At 42.7% G+C, this 21,200-nt stretch overlaps 2 protein-coding genes across 3 annotated transcripts in view; one reads left to right on the top strand and one right to left on the bottom strand.

Annotated features, from left to right (window-relative positions):
* The window catches only part of LOC125957072 (intraflagellar transport protein 46 homolog), a 1,403-nt gene extending 134 nt beyond the window's left edge, over nucleotides 1-1,269 (top strand). The window contains exons 1-3 of the mRNA XM_049689480.1: nucleotides 1-201; nucleotides 383-732; nucleotides 796-1,269. The exon at nucleotides 1-201 is cut by the window's left edge and continues 134 nt beyond it. Coding sequence (XP_049545437.1) covers nucleotides 15-201; nucleotides 383-732; nucleotides 796-1,224 — 966 coding nt within the window. The 5' untranslated portion in view covers nucleotides 1-14 and the 3' untranslated portion in view covers nucleotides 1,225-1,269. The remainder of the gene's footprint in view (nucleotides 202-382; nucleotides 733-795) is intronic.
* On the bottom strand, nucleotides 1,168-5,284 carry LOC125957055 (uncharacterized). Of its 2 annotated transcripts, XM_049689459.1 has the most exons (8): nucleotides 4,991-5,284; nucleotides 4,759-4,880; nucleotides 2,936-3,107; nucleotides 2,731-2,854; nucleotides 2,417-2,623; nucleotides 2,226-2,351; nucleotides 1,974-2,084; nucleotides 1,168-1,914 (listed from the first exon to the last, which is right to left on the bottom strand). In XM_049689459.1, exons 2-8 carry the CDS (start codon nucleotides 4,801-4,803, stop codon nucleotides 1,443-1,445), a joined length of 1,257 nt encoding a protein of 418 aa, XP_049545416.1. In that variant the 5' UTR covers nucleotides 4,804-4,880; nucleotides 4,991-5,284; the 3' UTR covers nucleotides 1,168-1,442. The 2 variants fall into 2 exon arrangements, with proteins under 2 accessions (XP_049545416.1, XP_049545415.1); XM_049689458.1 differs by having other exon boundaries at nucleotides 4,759-5,284.
* Nucleotides 5,285-21,200: the final 15,916 nt, after the last annotated feature.

The raw sequence follows: 21,200 nt of genomic DNA on the forward strand, positions 1-21,200 counted from the left end.
CGGAAATACAAGCAATGGACATGTACGACGAGATGTACGAGATTAAAAATGGTCGTGAAATCGACGATAGTCCACCACCCGATTTAGACGTGTCCGGTTCACTGCAGTTCGTTAATCAGGAGGATGATGAAGAAGTCGATGATGATGAAGAGCAGCTGGGGGACAGACTTCAACGGAAGGTAGGCATTGACGGGACAAGTGGTAATCAGTATCAGACATTTTTGGTATGATTTATTCGTAGGAAAGCTTCAATGAAACTCATCCCTTGGCCATGCTCGATGAGAGTAGCAAAGTGTCGTCCCGTCCAGTCGGTAAGCCATTTGATCACTATGAACAGGTCTGATGATAAGGTTCGCTTCAATAAGTTTCCTGCAATCCAAAGATTCTACACAAAAACGAGAATTGCGCAAAAACGATTCCCTGACCGACAGCAGTGGTAGTGTGTCGGAAGATGACAAGGAACCGACCAAAAAGCTGGTCGAAGAGAAAGAATTCAATCCGAAGCTGTACGAAAACATCGATGCTCCGGCAGAAGTGAAGGATTTGTTTCAATACATTCCACGCTACACGCCCCAGAGGATTGCGATCGATTACAAGCTGAAGATATTCATACCTGATTTCATCCCTGCGGTGGGAGATATTGATGCCTTCCTGAAGGTGTTTTCACCCAGCCCCGTGAATGAGAAGAATATCAAGAAGCTCAACACGCACATTCAGAATCTGGGGCTTATGGTAAATGATCTCGCCTAAAGGATCGCGATCCGCGAATTGTTCACCGCATCCTCTTATTTTTAGATTCTAGATGAACCATGCGGTGATCAGAGTGATAGCGTCTTGCTGCAGATGAAGTTAAGATCGATTTTTACCAAACCCATTGAGACGCCCTCGGCGATCGTACGCAGCTCCCGAGATATTGATCGATGGATCACGGAAATTCAGGCGTTACGGACCAGTCAATCGGTGCAAGGGGCAGCCAGTGCACAGAAGCAGCCCAACATTAATATCGACAACCTGATGTCCGAGTGGCCAGAGGAGGTAGAGCGGACGTTGGACACCGTGGGTTTTCCGCCTGCGAACCTGGACTGCAGTTTAACGGAGTACATTAAAATAATTTGCAATATTTTCGATATACCACTGCCGAGTGATGAAAGCCAAGCCGATTACATCTATGCGTTGTACAATTTGTTTAATCTCTTTCTCGCCATCAAACAACAGCAGCAATAGGTTGGGAAATTATATGCATAATGATGATAAACTGTAAATTTAGTTTGTCTTATCCTCATTGATACAGAATTGGCGGTGGTGTTTCTGAATGGCTGTTTATAACTAAATCATTCATTGCACATCAACAGTATACAGGTGTTACTTACATTCATGTTGCATTTTTAATTTTGATGAGGTAATCTATCTTTTTACTAATTATATTAGTAGAAATCTGTCACTTATTTCAGAATGCGTACGTATGAGTCACGTATGCCAAACTTGAAAAACGCGAGGAATGGAAAGTAAGTGATTATAAATCGGGCTAGAATCATTTGAGAATTAAAATACCACCTGATGATGCTTATTTGCAGTAAAAACGAGTGTAAATACGTCATAACGAACAGGACAAAACGCGCATAGTAATTAAAATGTTCGTAACGACGGACTTTGCTCGATTCTAGGTCATCCCCCACAAACACGGTATCTGTGTCCAAGTAGTGGTAACCGGGAACATTGATAAGACGCATGGTCATATACAGGAAGCTGTCGAACTCGATGAATGGGTTAAAGCACCAGAGACCATCGATCAGTGCTTTGCCCATGTGCACAAACTGTTCCGTGTGATGTAGCAGGGCTGGTCGTAATATCTCTTTGGCGATCACCTGCATACGTTGTTCAGTTGTCTCAAAACAGTCGGTACAAGCATTAAATCTGCAAAATCGGGATAAGATGAAGATAAATTGCAAATGCACAGAGCGATCCTGACCTACCGTTCCTCGATTCCCATCATGTGTCCTATAACGCGCCAAAAGTGCACGAAAGCATCCATATCCTTTTGGTCACATTGTATGCCGAGCATACGATAATTGATTATGGTACATCTAAAAGTGAATGAAAGACAAATTTATGAAAACCTGTTTTTAGAGACATTTAGGTTAATGTGAAGATATTAATACATATTGAAGACTTATTTCTGGGCAAAAAAACAAAGGTTTAAAATGCACGGAAATGGAAAATCTTACCCTATAAAGCCAAACTGTGTGATTGCCATATCTCGCTGTGAGATGATCATTTTGGAATCAACGCTGGATGCATGTCTGCTGACGCCAGCATGCGTTTTTCTAACAAAGGTGACCGACTTCCATGCCCTGCAGCAGTGAAACGAGAGAAACGTTATCTTCAATTACGGTAAAGCGCATTTAACAGCACGTACCTGGAGTTGGGTTTCATATCCTCGTAGTACCATTCGAGCGTGTGGTAAATGGTGCTTAAATAGCGTTGATAAGCGGTTCGCGGTTCCGAAGATTGGTTTGTGTGCACCAACACACGCAATATCGAGGGAACCGTTATGATCGCCAGTAATCCGCACAGCTTCCCCACGAACATCGCGAAGAAGTTGCGCTTGAACAGCGCTTGACCTCTGCGTATCCCCCAGGTGATGGATACAAAAAAGTCCATTAGTCCATGTCATCTCCCTGTTAATGGCCAGTTGATTATTATGCGCGACGGACTTGCGCAATTCTTTACCTTCGATATTTTGCATCATCATACCACTCTGGAAGTTCAATCTCACCATAATCGACCGATATATTAGCACCTTGATCGAGGATTTTCAGGTAGTTATGTTCGTTATGATCACTTGAACTTTGAACTATTTCCCGACGTGGAAGAGAAAAGAGAAAGCGATGGGCGTGACGGTCGATTTACCTATTTTCTATTCATCTTTTCCTACCTTTTCTGCTTTCGTTGTTATTTAGATGCATATTGTGGTCTAATAGCACTGTTTTTTTTTTATCAATTCCCAAATCTGTGGATAACACACGCGCTACTAACAAATCGTCCGTTCTCCGCGACGCGCGAAATTTAACTTTGTGGGCATCTTTGTGTTTACCGCGACGAGATTGCTGTACAGTGCGTGATACAATTGTAGTCTCACCCCTTTTTCGATTTTAGGAAAAGATAACCGTCTTCCGAAATCTTTTCTCAATTAATCATCAAGTTATCATTTGAATGCATTTTGATATGAGGCAATAAAAGCAACCATTTTTACACCGATTTTTTAGAGGTGCTGGATTATCTCCGACTCAACAATTACTAGAAGTACCATGGCTAGTACCAACGAGGACAGCAACGAGGCAGTAAGTAGAAACAAATTTAAGGAAATCCGCACATCATTTCATTTGCCCTTAAATGTTGAAGGATGTGGAAAACTCAAAAAAACCGAAGAAAATAGGATTTGTTGAAGCGGAGGGCACAACGGACAATGAGACAAGCAAACGGTCCGAGAAAGCCTATGTAAGTCGGTAACTTACGAATACGATCCGCATAAATAATTAATTATTTGATACTCCCCAGCGTAAATCTACTTATCCACGTGAGAGTATGGCTGATGTTGCGGTAAGAGTAGAAGATTTTCCTTATTGGATTTGTATGAAAAATGTTTTCCAACCTATTTTCAGCGCAAATCATCGGTGCTAGCACTGTCCCGATTGATGGGACCAGCAAAATCTTCTTTTCAGACACAGAAAGGTTTTAATGATCGGACTAGCATGGTAAGTGGAAATCTTTTTATCCTAGCTTAAAATGTTTGATAAGAGAGAATCCCTTAACTGCTGTTATAGTACATGGTACCACGGTTTCAAAATTCATATCGACTTGAATCGAAAAATCCATTCCACCGCACAAGCATGCAATCGATGATGAATCAATTTTTGCAATCGTATCTCGATGATTACAAATATGTTTCTAAGCGGGCGAAGAGACTGGCGGAAAATTTAAGTGAAGAACTACGAAATCAATTCAAACGGTGTCAGTTTGATCGCTATCGTTTTGTAGCAGTGGTTAGCGTTGGAGATAAGGCATCTCAGGACTTTAAAAGTGTAGCCCGAGCTGTGTGGGATGCGGAGAAAGACGATTGCGTTAGTTTTACCTACGAGGCAGCCACCTTTTTCGTCACAGCCAGCGTGTGGGCCATTTATTACGAGTGAAGCCATGAATAATTATACATTTTCATTTATTGATTTCAAATTCTGTTCTCTTCAGTTCGAAACGCCACAATAATTCATTTATTGAACAGTTGAAATTTGGCTAGACTTCATTGAACGGCATAGTCCTTCGTTTAAAAATTCGGGCATAAAATATAAAGGCGCACTATGATCCTCTGACCATTTTTACAAGAGAAGTCTTATTCTATCTGCATTTTATACTTGTTGCTCAAGTTATTCTGAATCGGACCATTGGGATATCTTAAATTGTTCCGTGAACAAAGTTGTTGTCGTTGGGCTACTGCTCCGCTTCCGCAATTTGGCCATCAATTCATCTTTGGAATTTATATCTTCTCTACCGTCGGATCCTTCGTGAGTCCGCTTGTGAGAGTGTGCCAGATCGATGTTATTCGATCTTGCATTGGCCCGATTTTCCGCTGGATTACCTTCTAGGTCAAATAAACAATTTGCCCGATATGGTGCCACAACGGGTTTTGGTTCAGCAGTGTAGTTAATGAACATTATTATTTATTAATAGTTTTGTTCAGCTTGGCAAACATCTAGCAATTACCTTCGTTAGCTTCTCCCGTGGCTTCTCTGTCGTCTCTGTCCTCATCGAAGGAACCTACTCCGCTGTCTCCATCGTTTTCTTCACTTGAAAATCCATCGTTTTCGGTGGCGATTTCCGAGGTTCTGGTCGAATTACAATCGAGGTCAAAGTTAAGCACTAGCGCTCCCATCCGCCGTTCAAACTCTCGACTGTAAGGCGATTCCGGGGGACAGCGATCACGGTTTGGGCTTACTTTATCCAGATTCTGAACGAACGATGCGTACTCCATTTTCACGACTTGATTGGTGGAAATTTGCTTTACTTCATCTTTGGAAAGGTGTTGCTAAGCAACCTTTAAAAAACGGATTGCCAGGTTGATTCTCGACAACGCGACGCTCTTGAAGCAGTAACAAACTGGTGAGAAACCAAACCAACTCAATACAGCAAAAGGAATTCGGAAAAATCGGCAAAATCACATATTGATTTATTTTCCCCGAGGAAAAATCAGTTTCCGCCAATATTGTTTTGTTTTCACGCCTTGGTTGTGACCAAGGTACTTTAAAAAGACAGGTAGTTTCTTAACCACTTTGACAGGTCACCATTTTGAATTTGTTTGACATTCGTAGCAGGGCGCTTTTTATCAACAAAACCACGTGAGTTTCAAGAAGAAGAAAAAGAAGATATGGGCAAGTTTGGTGGTTTTATCAAGGAAAGTACTTGATTTCACTCTTTTTCGAATGTTTAAATGATTCATCTCTCGATTTAAGATCATTCGAGCGACCGAGTTGTGTTTTACAGCGAGTGAGCACGGTCCAGGAACGCTAGCTAGCTCTTGTTCTAGGCCGGGTGGCAAGACCTACGGACCGATAGCATATTGAAACTATTGAAAGAATTTTGGGAATATTTGCATAAACTTCAACTTTCGTGCCACTTTTCGTGAATTTGAACTGTCGTAATACCACAGAAAAGCGAAAACAGCTCCGAAAAGAGCGTTCCCGAAGTAAACATCCCACCATCCCGTGAATGTCAAACTCTGAAGATTTTTCTAAAATACGATCGGGGATTTGTTCTGGATAAAGCTACCTGTCTTTTTAAAGTACCTTGCCTTGGCTACACCGGCCAGGAAAAGGGGGTAATGCCGTGGCCAGAAGGGAACTCCGTTGCCCTTTGGGAGAATCATGCATGATAAAATTGATTGCATTTTGATCTCTCTGCTAGTATAAGGGCTTTCCCCATTGCATGTGCATGCATGAGTTGGGCACGCGGTGGTGCCGATGGTGATGGCGATGAGCCGCAGAAGATATGAATGCGCAGGTACCATTGCACGTTGACCCAAATGACTGACAATTTTTGCCATCTCTCTATTGCCGGTCATCTATTTCAACGAATTTCCTAAAATATAACAAACCATTCAAAATTATGTGACATGTAGTTTGAATATTATCCTGGTGATTAATCCTTCGAACGATTACGATGCACCGGAGCCACAGAAGACGGAGGTGTTAACACGTTGCCAATCCGAAGCTCAAACGACATCTTCCGATTGACCAGTTGGCTGAAACAACTGTATTTGTGCAACGTGTGAGATCCTTTTTTATAACAATTATGGCCAAGATAACTAAAAAATTTCTAAAGCGTAAATATTTGCTATGATTTGATAAGGTGTTTTGGTATTTTCCGTGCGTTACCGACTCTCTACACGGGCGCGAGAAAGCTGAAAATGAGATGAGAATGAAAAAGGCGAGAATGTCAAATCCCATACAAATGGAAATGTAAAGATACAAGTAGGCTGTCACAAATGTATGGGATTTGACATTCTCGCCTTTTTCATTCTCATCTCATTTTCAGCTTTCTCGCGCCCGTGTAGAGAGTCGGTTATCGACTGACCATCGCACTGTCTTCTCCTGAGCAGCGATTTTTTAGCTTTTACGTAAAAAAAAACGCTAACTTTGGTGCGCCTTCTGTGGGTAGTCTGTGAACTCGGCACGAAATTCTTGAGGTATTTTGTTCGGGATATGATTTTATCTTGTTTCCTAGCAACTTGTTGCTGTAGCTGCACACGTGGAGAACAAGTGGACGTTTGGGAAACAGATAAATTTACTCGAAATAAAATTCTATTTTCTTATCAGTTTTTATTTAAGTCATGGCGTATTAGTAGTCATATTTTTCTACGATCGCTTCCTAGCCGCATTCTGAGCGGTGTGCCACTATATTTCTTCCCGCTACATTAATTCGTGAACTTCAACCACTTTACTTCATTTATTCTGAGTGATTCCATTTAGCTTAAGCACTGCTTCCATAGATATAGCTTCGTTTTGTAAGAAAGTAAAAGAAAAAAAATAGCCCAAATTTTTCCTGAGACGTTTTCATTCATAGTACAAGCCAATAAAACTGTTTCCTTTTTTGTATGAAATTTAATATCCCGACGGCCAATTATCATAATCGACATATTCTGAGTCACTTTCTTTGTCTGAGATCAACGTACAGTCTGCAAATTCTGGCTCTTTCAAGTTAGGGAACTTCTTCTTTAGCGTGCGGAAGGTAAGGGTCGGAATCGATATTTTTACAATTTGGTGAATAGATTTCGATGATAGTAATTCGGCTCCATTGAACTGTAGTTTGCGTACATGCACAAGAGGCGCATTCATACGCAGGAAACTAGATTTCAAAAAACGCCCACCATGAAATACAAGTACTTCAAGGAGTTTTAGATGCGACAACGCCTTCAATAACTCAATGGGTTCGTCATAGTCATACTCGTTTCCTCTAGGATCATTAAGTTGCACAGTTAGTTCTTTCAAATGCGCTGCACCGCTAATGATAGTTTCAATCATGCTTTCTTCGTTATCATCATCAATAACTACCTTAAGCTTTTTAAGTGATTTGGGAAGTTTTATAGCACCCAATACTCCACTTTCCAGATTTAGATGCTCTATCTGGGTTAAGTTTGACCAATCTAAAACAGAATTCATGTGGCTGGTTCCTAGCCGCAAGCGAAGACGGGAAATTTCAAGACTGCGCAGATTAGTTGGGCAGTGTTCACATATAGCCTTACAGATATCATATTCAACGTCATCAATCCATACCATTTTCTCTAGGCTTGTCATTCGCCGGAAGATGGATTTGGCAGAGTCATTGCGCGTTACAATAAGTGTCTTCAGCTTAGCGAGTGCAGTTGTCCGGATACATTCATCTGGTGTACCTAATGCGAACAAATAACCCTCGTATGTTTGCAACTCGGGCATATCCACGCGAATTTTAAAATTGGATATGAATGTGAGACTATTAATAGAGTTGCTACGAAGAGTTGGTATAGTTTCTTGATCTGGGGAATCTACGTTGCTATCGATTAAAGTAAGCGACCGAAGCTGTGCCATTAATGGTATAGAATCCGCTATCAAAGCAAACGCCGAGCCTATCGACTGGTCCTTCCGCGGCGAGATCTCCAGCGAGTGGAGATTGTTCATTTTGGCGTAAATAGTGTCCCATATAGGTAGATTATCCACATCAGGTATGACCCATTTGATCTTTCTATACCCCCGTTTCGACATAGCTACAGCATCCTTGTTCTTCGTATCAATGTTCAAGTAAAATCTTGATGTAAAATTACTCATAAATATGATGTTGTTCCATCGATGGCAGGTAAGGGCCGCGCGTTTTAAGTTATGAACACACAACTGGTCGAAAATCATGACCATAACCTGTATCAAAAGTACGGTGTTAAGAAAATCTCGGTTGCATTCACGTCTTTTGCTTACCTCCTCGGGTAGGGCATTGATGGAAGTATCTATACTGCGTCTGGCTCTTTTGCACTTGGACGACATGTTTCACAAATCACGGCCAAAAACGACGATTACTAAATTGCGACTCCGTTTCAACAGATTCGCGCGTTTTCGGGATCTTTCTTGACTGTGCCAACCGGTCCAACTTGTTCTTGAGTTCTGGTCAGGTACTGTTATCCTGCCTAGAGTGGGGTGTTATTTGATAAAAACAGTTACTTTAACAAACAATTACACAACACAGGTAGAAAAACAGTTACTTACTAAACTATTACAGGTACTTTTTTGGTAAACTCTCGTAAGAATTTCCTGAAGGGCTGCAGAAATGAATATTGATGTGTTTACATGAATCAACATCTTAATCGTCGTTACTGAAGGGCCTTTGACATCGCGGACGGCTTCCCCATATGACCATACCCCGCAAACCATGGAATCCATGTTTTCGTATGTTCACTGTAGGAGTGAGCGCGACGTCCGATGAAACAGCGCTATACAAAAGCGCCATTTGCAGATTTGTGTGTGAGCGCGAACGAGATGGCTGATGAGACGGCAATACTTTCGGCCGCGTTCATCGGCGCCATCATGATTCCGCTTGAAACGCGCCGAACTTTGTTCGAATCTGGATGCGACACCGTGATTTGATTTACCTTTTTTGGCACAATTACCGCGATTTCCGACAATAAAAGCGCATGAAATGGTCGTACGATAATGGTAGACCTTGTCGCGAACTAATTTGATCTGCTTTTCAGTCAACTTTAGCCGTTTTATCTATTGCACCGCAGCTGTTCGCATTCAATGAAACAGCCGCAAGAACATGCATTTTTCCATGTTTCTAGCCTCATTCCTTCGTCAAAAAGGATTGCATGATTTACATTTACAAATCTACAGCATTTTTCCTGATTATCCGAGTACATTTACCTGCAACAATTTGCCACAAAAGGGCGAGGAACAGAGCTGTTTTTCTTAACATAAAAGAGACGGGAATGATGATCCGTTTCTTCGCACTGTTTGTCACGGCCGAAAAAAGCTCTGATGTTCGACTTTGTAGTGCTTTGACATGTGGCTTCGGAGTGGTGAGAGTTCGACTTTGTACAAGAACTTTTGGAGAGCTTTTAAAAGGCGTGGCCAAAAATTTTCTTCAAAAACGAAAAAGAAATGGCGATCGCCGCCATTTCGGATCGACGATCTTCTGTCTGTCTCATTCCCTCCCCGTTCTAGCTAGCTCGCTCTGTCGTCATATCGTCGTAGGTCGTGGTCGAGATTTGTCGGTATGTTTGTCTGCGTTGTGTATGAATGTTGATGAATGAATGTCTATGAAGTGGAATGATGTTAAGGAGATGATAGGATTGGGGATGGAAATTTCTAACACGCAACACACTGAACTAACTACTTTGCTGATGATCACCTGTTCATAAACGCTACATCAATACGTGAGATCGAGACCGTGCGTTGTGACAAAAAGTTCATACATTTTGAATTGTTCACAATGTCACAAACATGCCTTCGAATGATCATCATGATTCACATTGATTTTACTGAAAAACAAACATTATGTTCAACAAAAAAATGGTGTCACGCATCATGTGCATATTGGAAACCGCGCACACGATCATCACGCACAACAGGAACATTGTGCAGATCAATTGCACCATAAAACGGTGATGACAAATCAACGCAACTTTTGGCCAATCGCTATACGCAATGTGCGTCTGGATGGATGCACTTCGTATGCATCTTTCTTGCGCAGCAAAGATAGAAGAGCTATCGACGAATTGTCGTTGGTTTTCCCAGGAATATGCAACATTAAAAGATGCCGTTTTGAGCACAAAACTCAGCCATTCTTGAGCATGTTTTCCGCCTATCAAAATGCGGCAACACACGACCAATTCGCGATCGTTTTCTTCTGCTGCTAGCTGCATCGACAACGCCCTTTTCGGTGGCTATCACCAACGCGTAGTAAACACCTTGGTGCACACGCTCTCCTCGCTACAAACCCCTCCTCCTCCCATTGTTCCTACATCCTGCGCTGATTGTTGCCCTTGTTCTGCATTCTGCGTTTCGTGCTTGGCACCGGATGCTGTTGCCGATTGTTCTGCTGCTGTTTTGTTGTTCTCTTCTGATTGGACAACTGCACAAGCATGCAAAAACATCCATTGGTTTTAGCCATTTTCCCGCTCCACTCTTAACCCTTTCAAATGTTGTGAAGATGGACATCTTCGCCCCTTTCCCAACTCTCGCCCACGCAAGAAACGCGCGCGTCTTTTCTTGCTGTCGTGGGCGGAGATCGCGCTGCGTTTTCATCACTGCCTAGCTCTTCTAGGGCGGATATTTTCTAACGCCGTTTTCATATCCTGGCCGGTGCATCGATGATGATCTGCTTCGTTACAGCCGTGACAAACAGTGCGAAGAAACGGATCATCATTCCCGTCTCTTTTATGTTAAGAAAAACAGCTCTGTTCCTCGCCCTTTTGTGGCAAATTGTTGCAGGTAAATGTACTCGGATAATCAGGAAAAATGCTGTAGATTTGTAAATGTAAATCATGCAATCCTTTTTGACGAAGGAATGAGGCTAGAAACATGGAAAAATGCATGTTCTTGCGGCTGTTTCATTGAATGCGAACAGCTGCGGTGCAATAGATAAAACGGCTAAAGTTGACTGAAAAGCAGATCAAATTAGTTCGCGACAAGGTCTACCATTATCGTACGACCATTTCATGCGCTTTTATTGTCGGAAATCGCGGTAATTGTGCCAAAAAAGGTAAATCAAATCACGGTGTCGCATCCAGATTCGAACAAAGTTCGGCGCGTTTCAAGCGGAATCATGATGGCGCCGATGAATGCGGCCGAAAGTATTGCCGTCTCATCAGCCATCTCGTTCGCGCTCACACACAAATCTGCAAATGGCGCTTTTGTATAGCGCTGTTTCATCGGACGTCGCGCTCACTCCTACAGTGAACATACGAAAACATGGATTCCATGGTTTGCGGGGTATGGTCATATGGGGAAGCCGTCCGCGATGTCAAAGGCCCTTCAGTAACGACGATTAAGATGTTGATTCATGTAAACACATCAATATTCATTTCTGCAGCCCTTCAGGAAATTCTTACGAGAGTTTACCAAAAAAGTACCTGTAATAGTTTAGTAAGTAACTGTTTTTCTACCTGTGTTGTGTAATTGTTTGTTAAAGTAACTGTTTTTATCAAATAACACCCCACTCTAGGCAGGATAACAGTACCTGACCAGAACTCAAGAACAAGTTGGACCGGTTGGCACAGTCAAGAAAGATCCCGAAAACGCGCGAATCTGTTGAAACGGAGTCGCAATTTAGTAATCGTCGTTTTTGGCCGTGATTTGTGAAACATGTCGTCCAAGTGCAAAAGAGCCAGACGCAGTATAGATACTTCCATCAATGCCCTACCCGAGGAGGTAAGCAAAAGACGTGAATGCAACCGAGATTTTCTTAACACCGTACTTTTGATACAGGTTATGGTCATGATTTTCGACCAGTTGTGTGTTCATAACTTAAAACGCGCGGCCCTTACCTGCCATCGATGGAACAACATCATATTTATGAGTAATTTTACATCAAGATTTTACTTGAACATTGATACGAAGAACAAGGATGCTGTAGCTATGTCGAAACGGGGGTATAGAAAGATCAAATGGGTCATACCTGATGTGGATAATCTACCTATATGGGACACTATTTACGCCAAAATGAACAATCTCCACTCGCTGGAGATCTCGCCGCGGAAGGACCAGTCGATAGGCTCGGCGTTTGCTTTGATAGCGGATTCTATACCATTAATGGCACAGCTTCGGTCGCTTACTTTAATCGATAGCAACGTAGATTCCCCAGATCAAGAAACTATACCAACTCTTCGTAGCAACTCTATTAATAGTCTCACATTCATATCCAATTTTAAAATTCGCGTGGATATGCCCGAGTTGCAAACATACGAGGGTTATTTGTTCGCATTAGGTACACCAGATGAATGTATCCGGACAACTGCACTCGCTAAGCTGAAGACACTTATTGTAACGCGCAATGACTCTGCCAAATCCATCTTCCGGCGAATGACAAGCCTAGAGAAAATGGTATGGATTGATGACGTTGAATATGATATCTGTAAGGCTATATGTGAACACTGCCCAACTAATCTGCGCAGTCTTGAAATTTCCCGTCTTCGCTTGCGGCTAGGAACCAGCCACATGAATTCTGTTTTAGATTGGTCAAACTTAACCCAGATAGAGCATCTAAATCTGGAAAGTGGAGTATTGGATGCTATAAAACTTCCCAAATCACTTAAAAAGCTTGAGGTAGTTATTGATGATGATAACGAAGAAAGCATGATTGAAACTATCATTAGCGGTGCAGCGCATTTGAAAGAACTAACTGTGCAACTTAATGATCCTAGAGGAAACGAGTATGACTATGACGAACCCATTGAGTTATTGAAGGCGTTGTCGCATCTAAAACTCCTTGAAGTACTTGTATTTCATGGTGGGCGTTTTTTGAAATCTAGTTTCCTGCGTATGAATGCGCCTCTTGTGCATGTACGCAAACTACAGTTCAATGGAGCCGAACTACTATCATCGAAATCTATTCACCAAATTGTAAAAATATCGATTCCGACCCTTACCTTCCGCACGCTAAAGAAGAAGTTCCCTAACTTGAAAGAGCCAGAATTTGCAGACTGTACGTTGATCTCAGACAAAGAAAGTGACTCAGAATATGTCGATTATGATAATTGGCCGTCGGGATATTAAATTTCATACAAAAAAGGAAACAGTTTTATTGGCTTGTACTATGAATGAAAACATCTCAGGAAAAATTTGGGCTATTTTTTTTCTTTTACTTTCATACAAAACGAAGCTATATCCATGGAAGCAGTGCTTAAGCTAAATGGAATCACTCAGAATAAATGAAGTAAAGTGGTTGAAGTTCACGAATTAATGTAGCGGGAAGAAATATAGTGGCACACCGCTCAGAATGCGGCTAGGAAGCGATCGTAGAAAAATATGACTACTAATACGCCATGACTTAAATAAAAACTGATAAGAAAATAGAATTTTATTTCGAGTAAATTTATCTGTTTCCCAAACGTCCACTTGTTCTCCACGTGTGCAGCTACAGCAACAAGTTGCTAGGAAACAAGATAAAATCATATCCCGAACAAAATACCTCAAGAATTTCGTGCCGAGTTCACAGACTACCCACAGAAGGCGCACCAAAGTTAGCGTTTTTTTTTACGTAAAAGCTAAAAAATCGCTGCTCAGGAGAAGACAGTGCGATGGTCAGTCGATAACGCACGGAAAATACCAAAACACCTTATCAAATCATAGCAAATATTTACGCTTTAGAATTTTTTTAGTTATCTTGGCCATAATTGTTATAAAAAAGGATCTCACACGTTGCACAAATACAGTTGTTTCAGCCAACTGGTCAATCGGAAGATGTCGTTTGAGCTTCGGATTGGCAAAGTGTTAACACCTCCGTCTTCTGTGGCTCCGGTGCATCGTAATCGTTCGAAGGATTAATCACCAGGATAATATTCAAACTACATGTCACATAATTTTGAATGGTTTGTTATATTTTAGGAAATTCGTTGAAATAGATGACCGGCAATAGAGAGATGGCAAAAATTGTCAGTCATTTGGGTCAACGTGCAATGGTACCTGCGCATTCATGTCTTGTGCGGCTCATCGCCATCACCATCGGCACCACCGCATGCCCAACTCATGCATGCACATACAATGGGGAAAGCCCTTATACTAGCAGAGAGATCAAAATGCAATCAATTTTATCATGCATGATTCTCCCAAAGGGCAACGGAGTTCCCTTCTGGCCACGGCATTACCCCCTTTTCCTGGCCGGTGTAGCGCATTCATCCCTAGGCATTCCGAACCCTAGGAACGGGTGCAGTACTGCACATGTAATGGATTATTAAGTACAGTCGAGCCTCGCTCCCTCGCAATGCAGTAATCAAACATGTTGTTGTGCATTGAACTATACATGACACGGTGCAGAGTATGCAGGGTAGTTGATACATGCCGGCCGGTTACATCGTCCTTAATGGGTGCCGCTTGTCTAACTCACACAATCATGTATCGTACATGCAAATCGTCGCAGAACCGGAAGGGATTCACCGCAGTATCCCTCCCTCACCATATCTACTATCATGAAAATTAATAATAACGCTGGCAAAAAAGGAGATTTCAGGTGGGAAAAAAGATAGTACACGTTTTCCGGAATGTCAAATTGTCTAGTAGTGGACTTGTTACAGATTGTGGATTAAATTTTTATGCAATGGATGCAAATCGAAGGTTGATGCGTTTGGAAAACGGAATTCAGTTGCTGAAGCGGAAGTTATTCCATCAACACCAACAACATCCAAATATTGATTACGAATCAAATAGCGCCAGCACCTGTAGTATATCTTTCGATCTTACGCACGTTGTTCATTCGATATAGAACCCCAGAGCAACCAACCATGCATGATGCAACATGTAGCGATACCACCTCCGCTTCAGGAACTAAGCAATGCAATCCCGGAGTTACTCAGGAACCATCGGGAATCCGATTAGCCACTGAATGCCACTCATTGCCACTGGAGTAACACGCGGTGCGCTACCGTCACTGCCGAGCGAAGTGACCAAAATGCAATTAGGCTTGGAAAATTGTCATCCCCATTGCCGATTCTCCCGAAGGCTTAACACCGGAACACGAAATGAACGTTGTAAAACCGTAATGTCCTCGAAAGAATGTGCGGATGACGTACCTCTTGCTATAGGCCGGACAACACACCACACAGCGGTGGTGCGAGCTCCATTGGATTGATACTGCGCCCGGTTTGGTTCGACCATTTCATTTGCTTGCCTCTTGCAACGCGGTGCTTCACGGCACGGGGATACGGATTGCGTCGTACCCTTCACTGGTAGAGGAGCTCTACCAGCGCAGTAGTACTCTCGGTGGAGGATTCTTTTTGTTGGCGTACACGATTTAGCCAAGCCCCTCGAGTGGTGTGATGGTGAAGGTTTATGGATTATGGCCTAACTAAAGGACTCTACGGAGGCCCCCCTCGGTCGGTCGGTCGGTTGGTCGGTTTCCGCCTCGTCGCTGTCGTTTGCTACTGGCCCTCCCACGGCCATAACCTTCAACAATGCGTTTGCCAGGGTATAGGGAGTGGGGCGAGGGTGATGATGGTAATGATTAAAAGGCGTGCGTACGTCGGCATTTACCGCTCCTGATATGGGCCGAGGGTCCGAGGGATGGGGATAAGGATGAGGATCGCGCGAGCTGAGCAGCGTTCGTTGTGCGAAAAGCGGCGCGGAACCAAATAAAAAGAAACAGTAAGGGAACAACAAAAGGTCGTCCTGGGCCCCAAAAGCCCAATCCTTATCTATGGGCTCGGTGCGGATTTTTTCTTGCTTGCTTTTTTTTTCTTCTTTGGTCTCTCTGCCCCTCTTTCGCCTCTCGCCTTTTGCCAATGCGTCGATGGCCGATGGCCGATGGGTTGTAGTAATATATTTGATGTCCATCGTAAAACTGGACCCCGGCTGCCGGCGCTGACAGAATGCCGAATGCGTGTCGGCGGCGGCCCTACGACACGGGTACGGGTAGCGCCCATTGCGCGCGAGACGCGATAGACCCTAGGAGAATCCATCCCGTCCATCTCAGAATGCCTTGGATCTGTTGTGTGGATCAGAATAGGCGGCGCTTTTAGGTGCTTTTGTTTCCTTCGAGAGTGATTTTGTACTGAGAATGTATTTTTGCTGCCTTCCACTTTTGTCTCACTTCCAAGCTCCCCGCCTGGTTGTTGGTTGCTCCCCGATGGGAGCGGAAATAAAATGGACCTCACCCCCCCCCCTCCCCTTCTCCACAGCAACGCACAGTTCGGTCGTCAATGTCCAGTTTCGGTAATCGGTAGGCGGTAGAGGAGGTAGTCAGCACACTGATGAAATGAGAACCGTTGGGGAGGCGCGCCTCCCTCTTCAGTGGCTGGCGGCCCCCGGCCACTCCGAATCCAAATCACACCCATCCAAGAGGCCTGAGGGGCATGGACAACAAAAGTAGGTTTTTATTAAAAAATTCCCCTAAATTATTCAACGTGTATCGGCCGCGAATCGACCACACCACACGCATACTACGATTGTGACTGGCTGATCACACCCTTGGCTCCCATCCATTATGGTGGTGAATCCTTTCGACGGGATTTCCCGCTCAATGGCCGGCTTCCGACGACCACAGTTACCGGCTTCCGTTTACACTTCGTCGCCGAGGTGATGATAGGTGATGCGCCATCGACATCGTCCATCGTCATTGTGCGAGATCCGCGTGGCAGGGGGTGCGCGAGGGGTAACTGTTGCCGCGGCACACATACGACTACTACGCCTAGCAATTATGCGAAGTGACACGAAGCAGCTGCCGATGGCCACCGATGGATGGACACCGGGAAATAATACAACAAAAATCACCCCCCAAAATGGTTGCAGGATTCGCGGGTTTGGAGCGCAGGAGGCGTTGCGTCGCTAGGAATGGGAATAAAACGCGATTCATTTGCTGATGGGGAGGAAGGCTACTGGAAAAGGCCACTGCAGTTGGGTGCGGGGTGGGCTGGACCCCGCGGACACCTCGCACTGAATTGCAGGTAACCTACAATGTAGGTTCAATAGAGGCCCATGAAAAGGATCAACGGTCGTGGAGGTGGTGATGGCGGCTCCCTTTTTCGGATGGGCGTCGAATTTATGGCGATCCGCAACGCATGTCCTGGGCGAAAGAACAAGAAGAAGAATGGCTGACCGTTCAAATTGATTAAACGTTCATTGTGACGATTTTCCTACACCGTTTTTGTGTGTGTGTGTGTATGTCTGTTTTTTTGTTTTGCTCTTGCTGGGAGAGATTTCATTACGTTTCAGGCCACCCGTGACCGTGGGCGATGGACAATTGACCATAGCATGTGTTTGGTTGGGCGCGAAAGAGGTGCGGATTGGTTTGATTGATGCAAACAGAAAGAACTCCGCTGTGTAGCGCCCTGCAGCGCAGGGGAGTACTACTAAATGAATGTTGAAGGTAATGCGTTCCGTATTGATGATGTTCCAAAGGACGCAGAGAAGTGAAGGGAGTGAGCTGTTTACTGAACGGCTGTGGCAACAAAGCCGGCGTAACAAAGAATTCGCGAACTCTTGCGTTAAATTGACATATCTCTCTGTCGTGATCCCATGTCACCTTGGTTCAATCTGCGTTGCAAATTTGTTGCTTTGTTATTGAGTTGCTATGGAGTAGATTTTAGGTATGTTGATTATAAAAAATCGAGTAGAGGCTGGAATCGTTAAAGTGATACTTTCGCTTTGTTTACTTTTAATCTGCTTTTAATACTATGCTAGACAAGTCACTTAATAATATAGTTAGTTTTAGAGAAAAGAGTTTTATCGGGGTTACCATGAAGATATATCAGGTATACTTATAGGCCCTTGTTAGTTTAATTTCTGTCTTTGGTAAAAGAAAATCTTAATTTTGAATGATAAAATTTTTGTTATTGCTTTTCTATCTCTCAGCAACGTTTTGTTGTACGTTATTCGTTTAGCGAGCACACACGTTGAAAAAAATAAATAAATAAATAAATAAAAATAATTTCATCCGTCTCAACGCCATAGTTTGCGCAAAAGTTGACAAATTAAAATTTAAGAAACTAAACTGGTTACTGGCTACTTAATATTACTACGAACGTAAGTAACTACAGGGTGCGTCATCTAGATAGTACCTATTTAAATGTTCAATAACTCCGCCAGTTTTCAGCTAATTTTGGAAAATGAACCGATTTCTTTAGGTTAATCAATGTCATTTATTGAAAAATCACTCAGAATACAATGTCGATCAAATGACCGCCTCCATTCGACACACAAAAAACGAGCATTTTCCATTGTATTTGATAACATTTGTTGTTTAATAGTAGCAATTTCTACACTGATATTAGCTTTTAGTTATTCAATAGCCCTCGGTTTTCTGGCATATAGCGTTCTGCCTCACAGAAAAAAAGTACGGCGCCGTCAAATCCCGCGAACGAAGCGGCCACGCATAGAGGTACGCACGGTTTTCATAGTTCAACGATTTTTTTCAACGTACTACAATACAATGTACATACAATGTATGTTTTTACGTAAATCGATTAATGGCGTAAACTGGCATGGACTGACGTTTCATTATCTAGCAGATTTGTACAAATCGTATGAAAAATGACGAAGTTATTCAATAGGACCTGTCTAGATCCCTGTACAGCACCCTGGTCAATTTTTACTTGGCTTCAATATAGTATATTTGAAAAATGTAAATTTTAACGTTTTTTATCGTTTTTTAAGATGCATGCCTAAATTTGTAACATAACCGTTTCACAAAATTTTATAAGTTCCAAGCCGTTCCAATATTACCACAGGCAGCTCATTAGATTTTGTCCTTTTTTTATATAAAATAAAATTCTCGAAATACTTTGGCTTTTTATTAATTTATCCTTAGATAAAAATATATAAGAAAATTAAGAAATGGTACTTAACCCGGGGTTTTGGGAAATGCGCCTTTTGTAGTGACTAAAGTACTCGATCAGTTGAGATGTGTATATCAATTTTATTTTGTAGATGATTAGTTTTTAGTATAGTTTTTAGGTTAGTTTTATTAAAAAGTATATTTTTAAAAATTATTAAAAAACAATAAGTAGTTATACGCTTCGATGGACACCGACTTTCAAAACGTTGGTTTAATGATGTTCCTTTGTGCTATTTTTAAAGGTCCCTGGCACTGCCAATAATTTTCGATATACCAACGGAACAACTCTTGTAAAGGTGCAAGTGCCAAAGCGATGAGTTTAAAAATGAGAAATAGTGGAAGAGTTAGCTCAGCATTAGTCGATTATTATACTAATTTGTTTTGTGCAGTGTATCCCTGTTTCTTTCCCCATTTCCAGTGTTCCAGTGTTTGTTCCAGTGTTTCCATTTGTTCCAGTGTTTATCCACACAAAAGAACATCAACTAGTTTCTATGTCCTGCTGGTATGGTTAATCCATCCAGCGCCAAATCCCTAACGCCAAAACAATCGTGGGAGTGCAGCAAGTCCTGCGCAAACGGAGGACGATGCACATGTGAATGAGCTTCGGTTATTTTCATTAGCTTACGACAAGGGCTATCTCGCAAATGCTTTCTCAGCTCATTTACATACGAGCGGGTAAACATAGTTGCAGTCATTAAATAAAGTGCTTATTCGCGAATAATTTATTCCGGATTTCAATTCAATTAGCGCGGCGATATGCGTTCATGTTAAGAAGCATCATCCAACACCAATGCCGGTGGCAGTTTTCGTGTGGTATTATAGATGCTGGTGTAGAAAGATATGCAAGATGCCTAGCGGCAAGAAATTGAGGAAATGAAAACAGGAGTGACAGTGCTATGTGTTTACCTACGGAGATTGCAATTAAGCGTTACTTCCGACTGCGCTCCGAAATGCTTACGGATGTGAGGCAACCTTCTAGTTAATATATGGTGCCTCGGTGTAGTTTTGTGAAAGGCAAATAAAGTCCCTGCAGGCATATTGTATTACTTTGTTTGAATATTCAGCATTCTTCGTTGCATCGCCTACTAGCGCGCAGACGGTGCACAAACATGGGAGTTTATTGCTTTGAAATGCAGATAGGACATTTTGAAAATGGTAACATTGCAATGCACGTGGTTGGTATACTTATGTAACATCAACTCATTTGTATCATCAAAAACATTACCCCACCTGCGACACTATTTATCCCAATCAAAGGCGGATGTGGGCGGACACCCACCCCGTACATACACTGATGGTTGAGATGGGGAAATGTTGCAACAAACCATTGAAAATATCTCATGCCAAAATGCAAGTTTGTAGCAATTGCAAAATTGTGTGTTACAAACAGAGAGTGGAACCTGCAGAGGGTGGAACCAGCGAGTGGCAACAGAGTTCATTATTCACCGCAGGTGCAGCAGTGTGTAAGTAAATTCATAAAATTCGTACCAACTGCAGGAGCTTCGCCCCCCCCCCCCCCCCAATCCATTTACGCCATGCTCGGTCACTGTTGGACCTGCTGCGGTTTGCCGTGATGCATTTGTTGGAATGTATTTTACGTAGAATATTTCTTTTTTTTTGTGGAAATTTTGTTCAACAACCCTCCCCCCCCCCCCCTACCCCTCGGATCCATTTTGTAACTCTGCCAGTTCCGTTACATTGGTTTGGTTTATTCTGTTTCATCTCCTCCCTTTAGGTCGCTGTTAACGTACGGTCTCTGTCCTCTGCTCTCATAATTTATCCTCCCGACCTATCCCTTTCCATTCCCCCAACCCGCTCTTTTTCACAATCCCTTACCCTTGTTGCGTGTGCATTATGCTTTTCCCACATTCTGCAACTCCTTCGCTAGTGGTGCTGATGGTGCTGATGGTGGTATTGGCACACACAGCAGAGACCCGCAGCACTTCCCGTAACGTGACAATCCATGTGCACCAGAAACAATTAAACAAATTTGCATAAAACATGAACCAGTGCGCGTCCTAGGAAAATATATTTTTGTATAATTTGCATTCTATTATTTCAATTCGGAATAATTGTAGTTAATTGACATTTTGAAACATTGAAGTCAAAAGGAAACTGCCGTTCAGTGGCGAATATAGTTGGCA

Source organism: Anopheles darlingi, chromosome 3 (assembly GCF_943734745.1).
Source record: "Anopheles darlingi chromosome 3, idAnoDarlMG_H_01, whole genome shotgun sequence".
In the NCBI taxonomy this organism is placed as follows: Eukaryota; Metazoa; Arthropoda; class Insecta; order Diptera; family Culicidae; genus Anopheles; species Anopheles darlingi.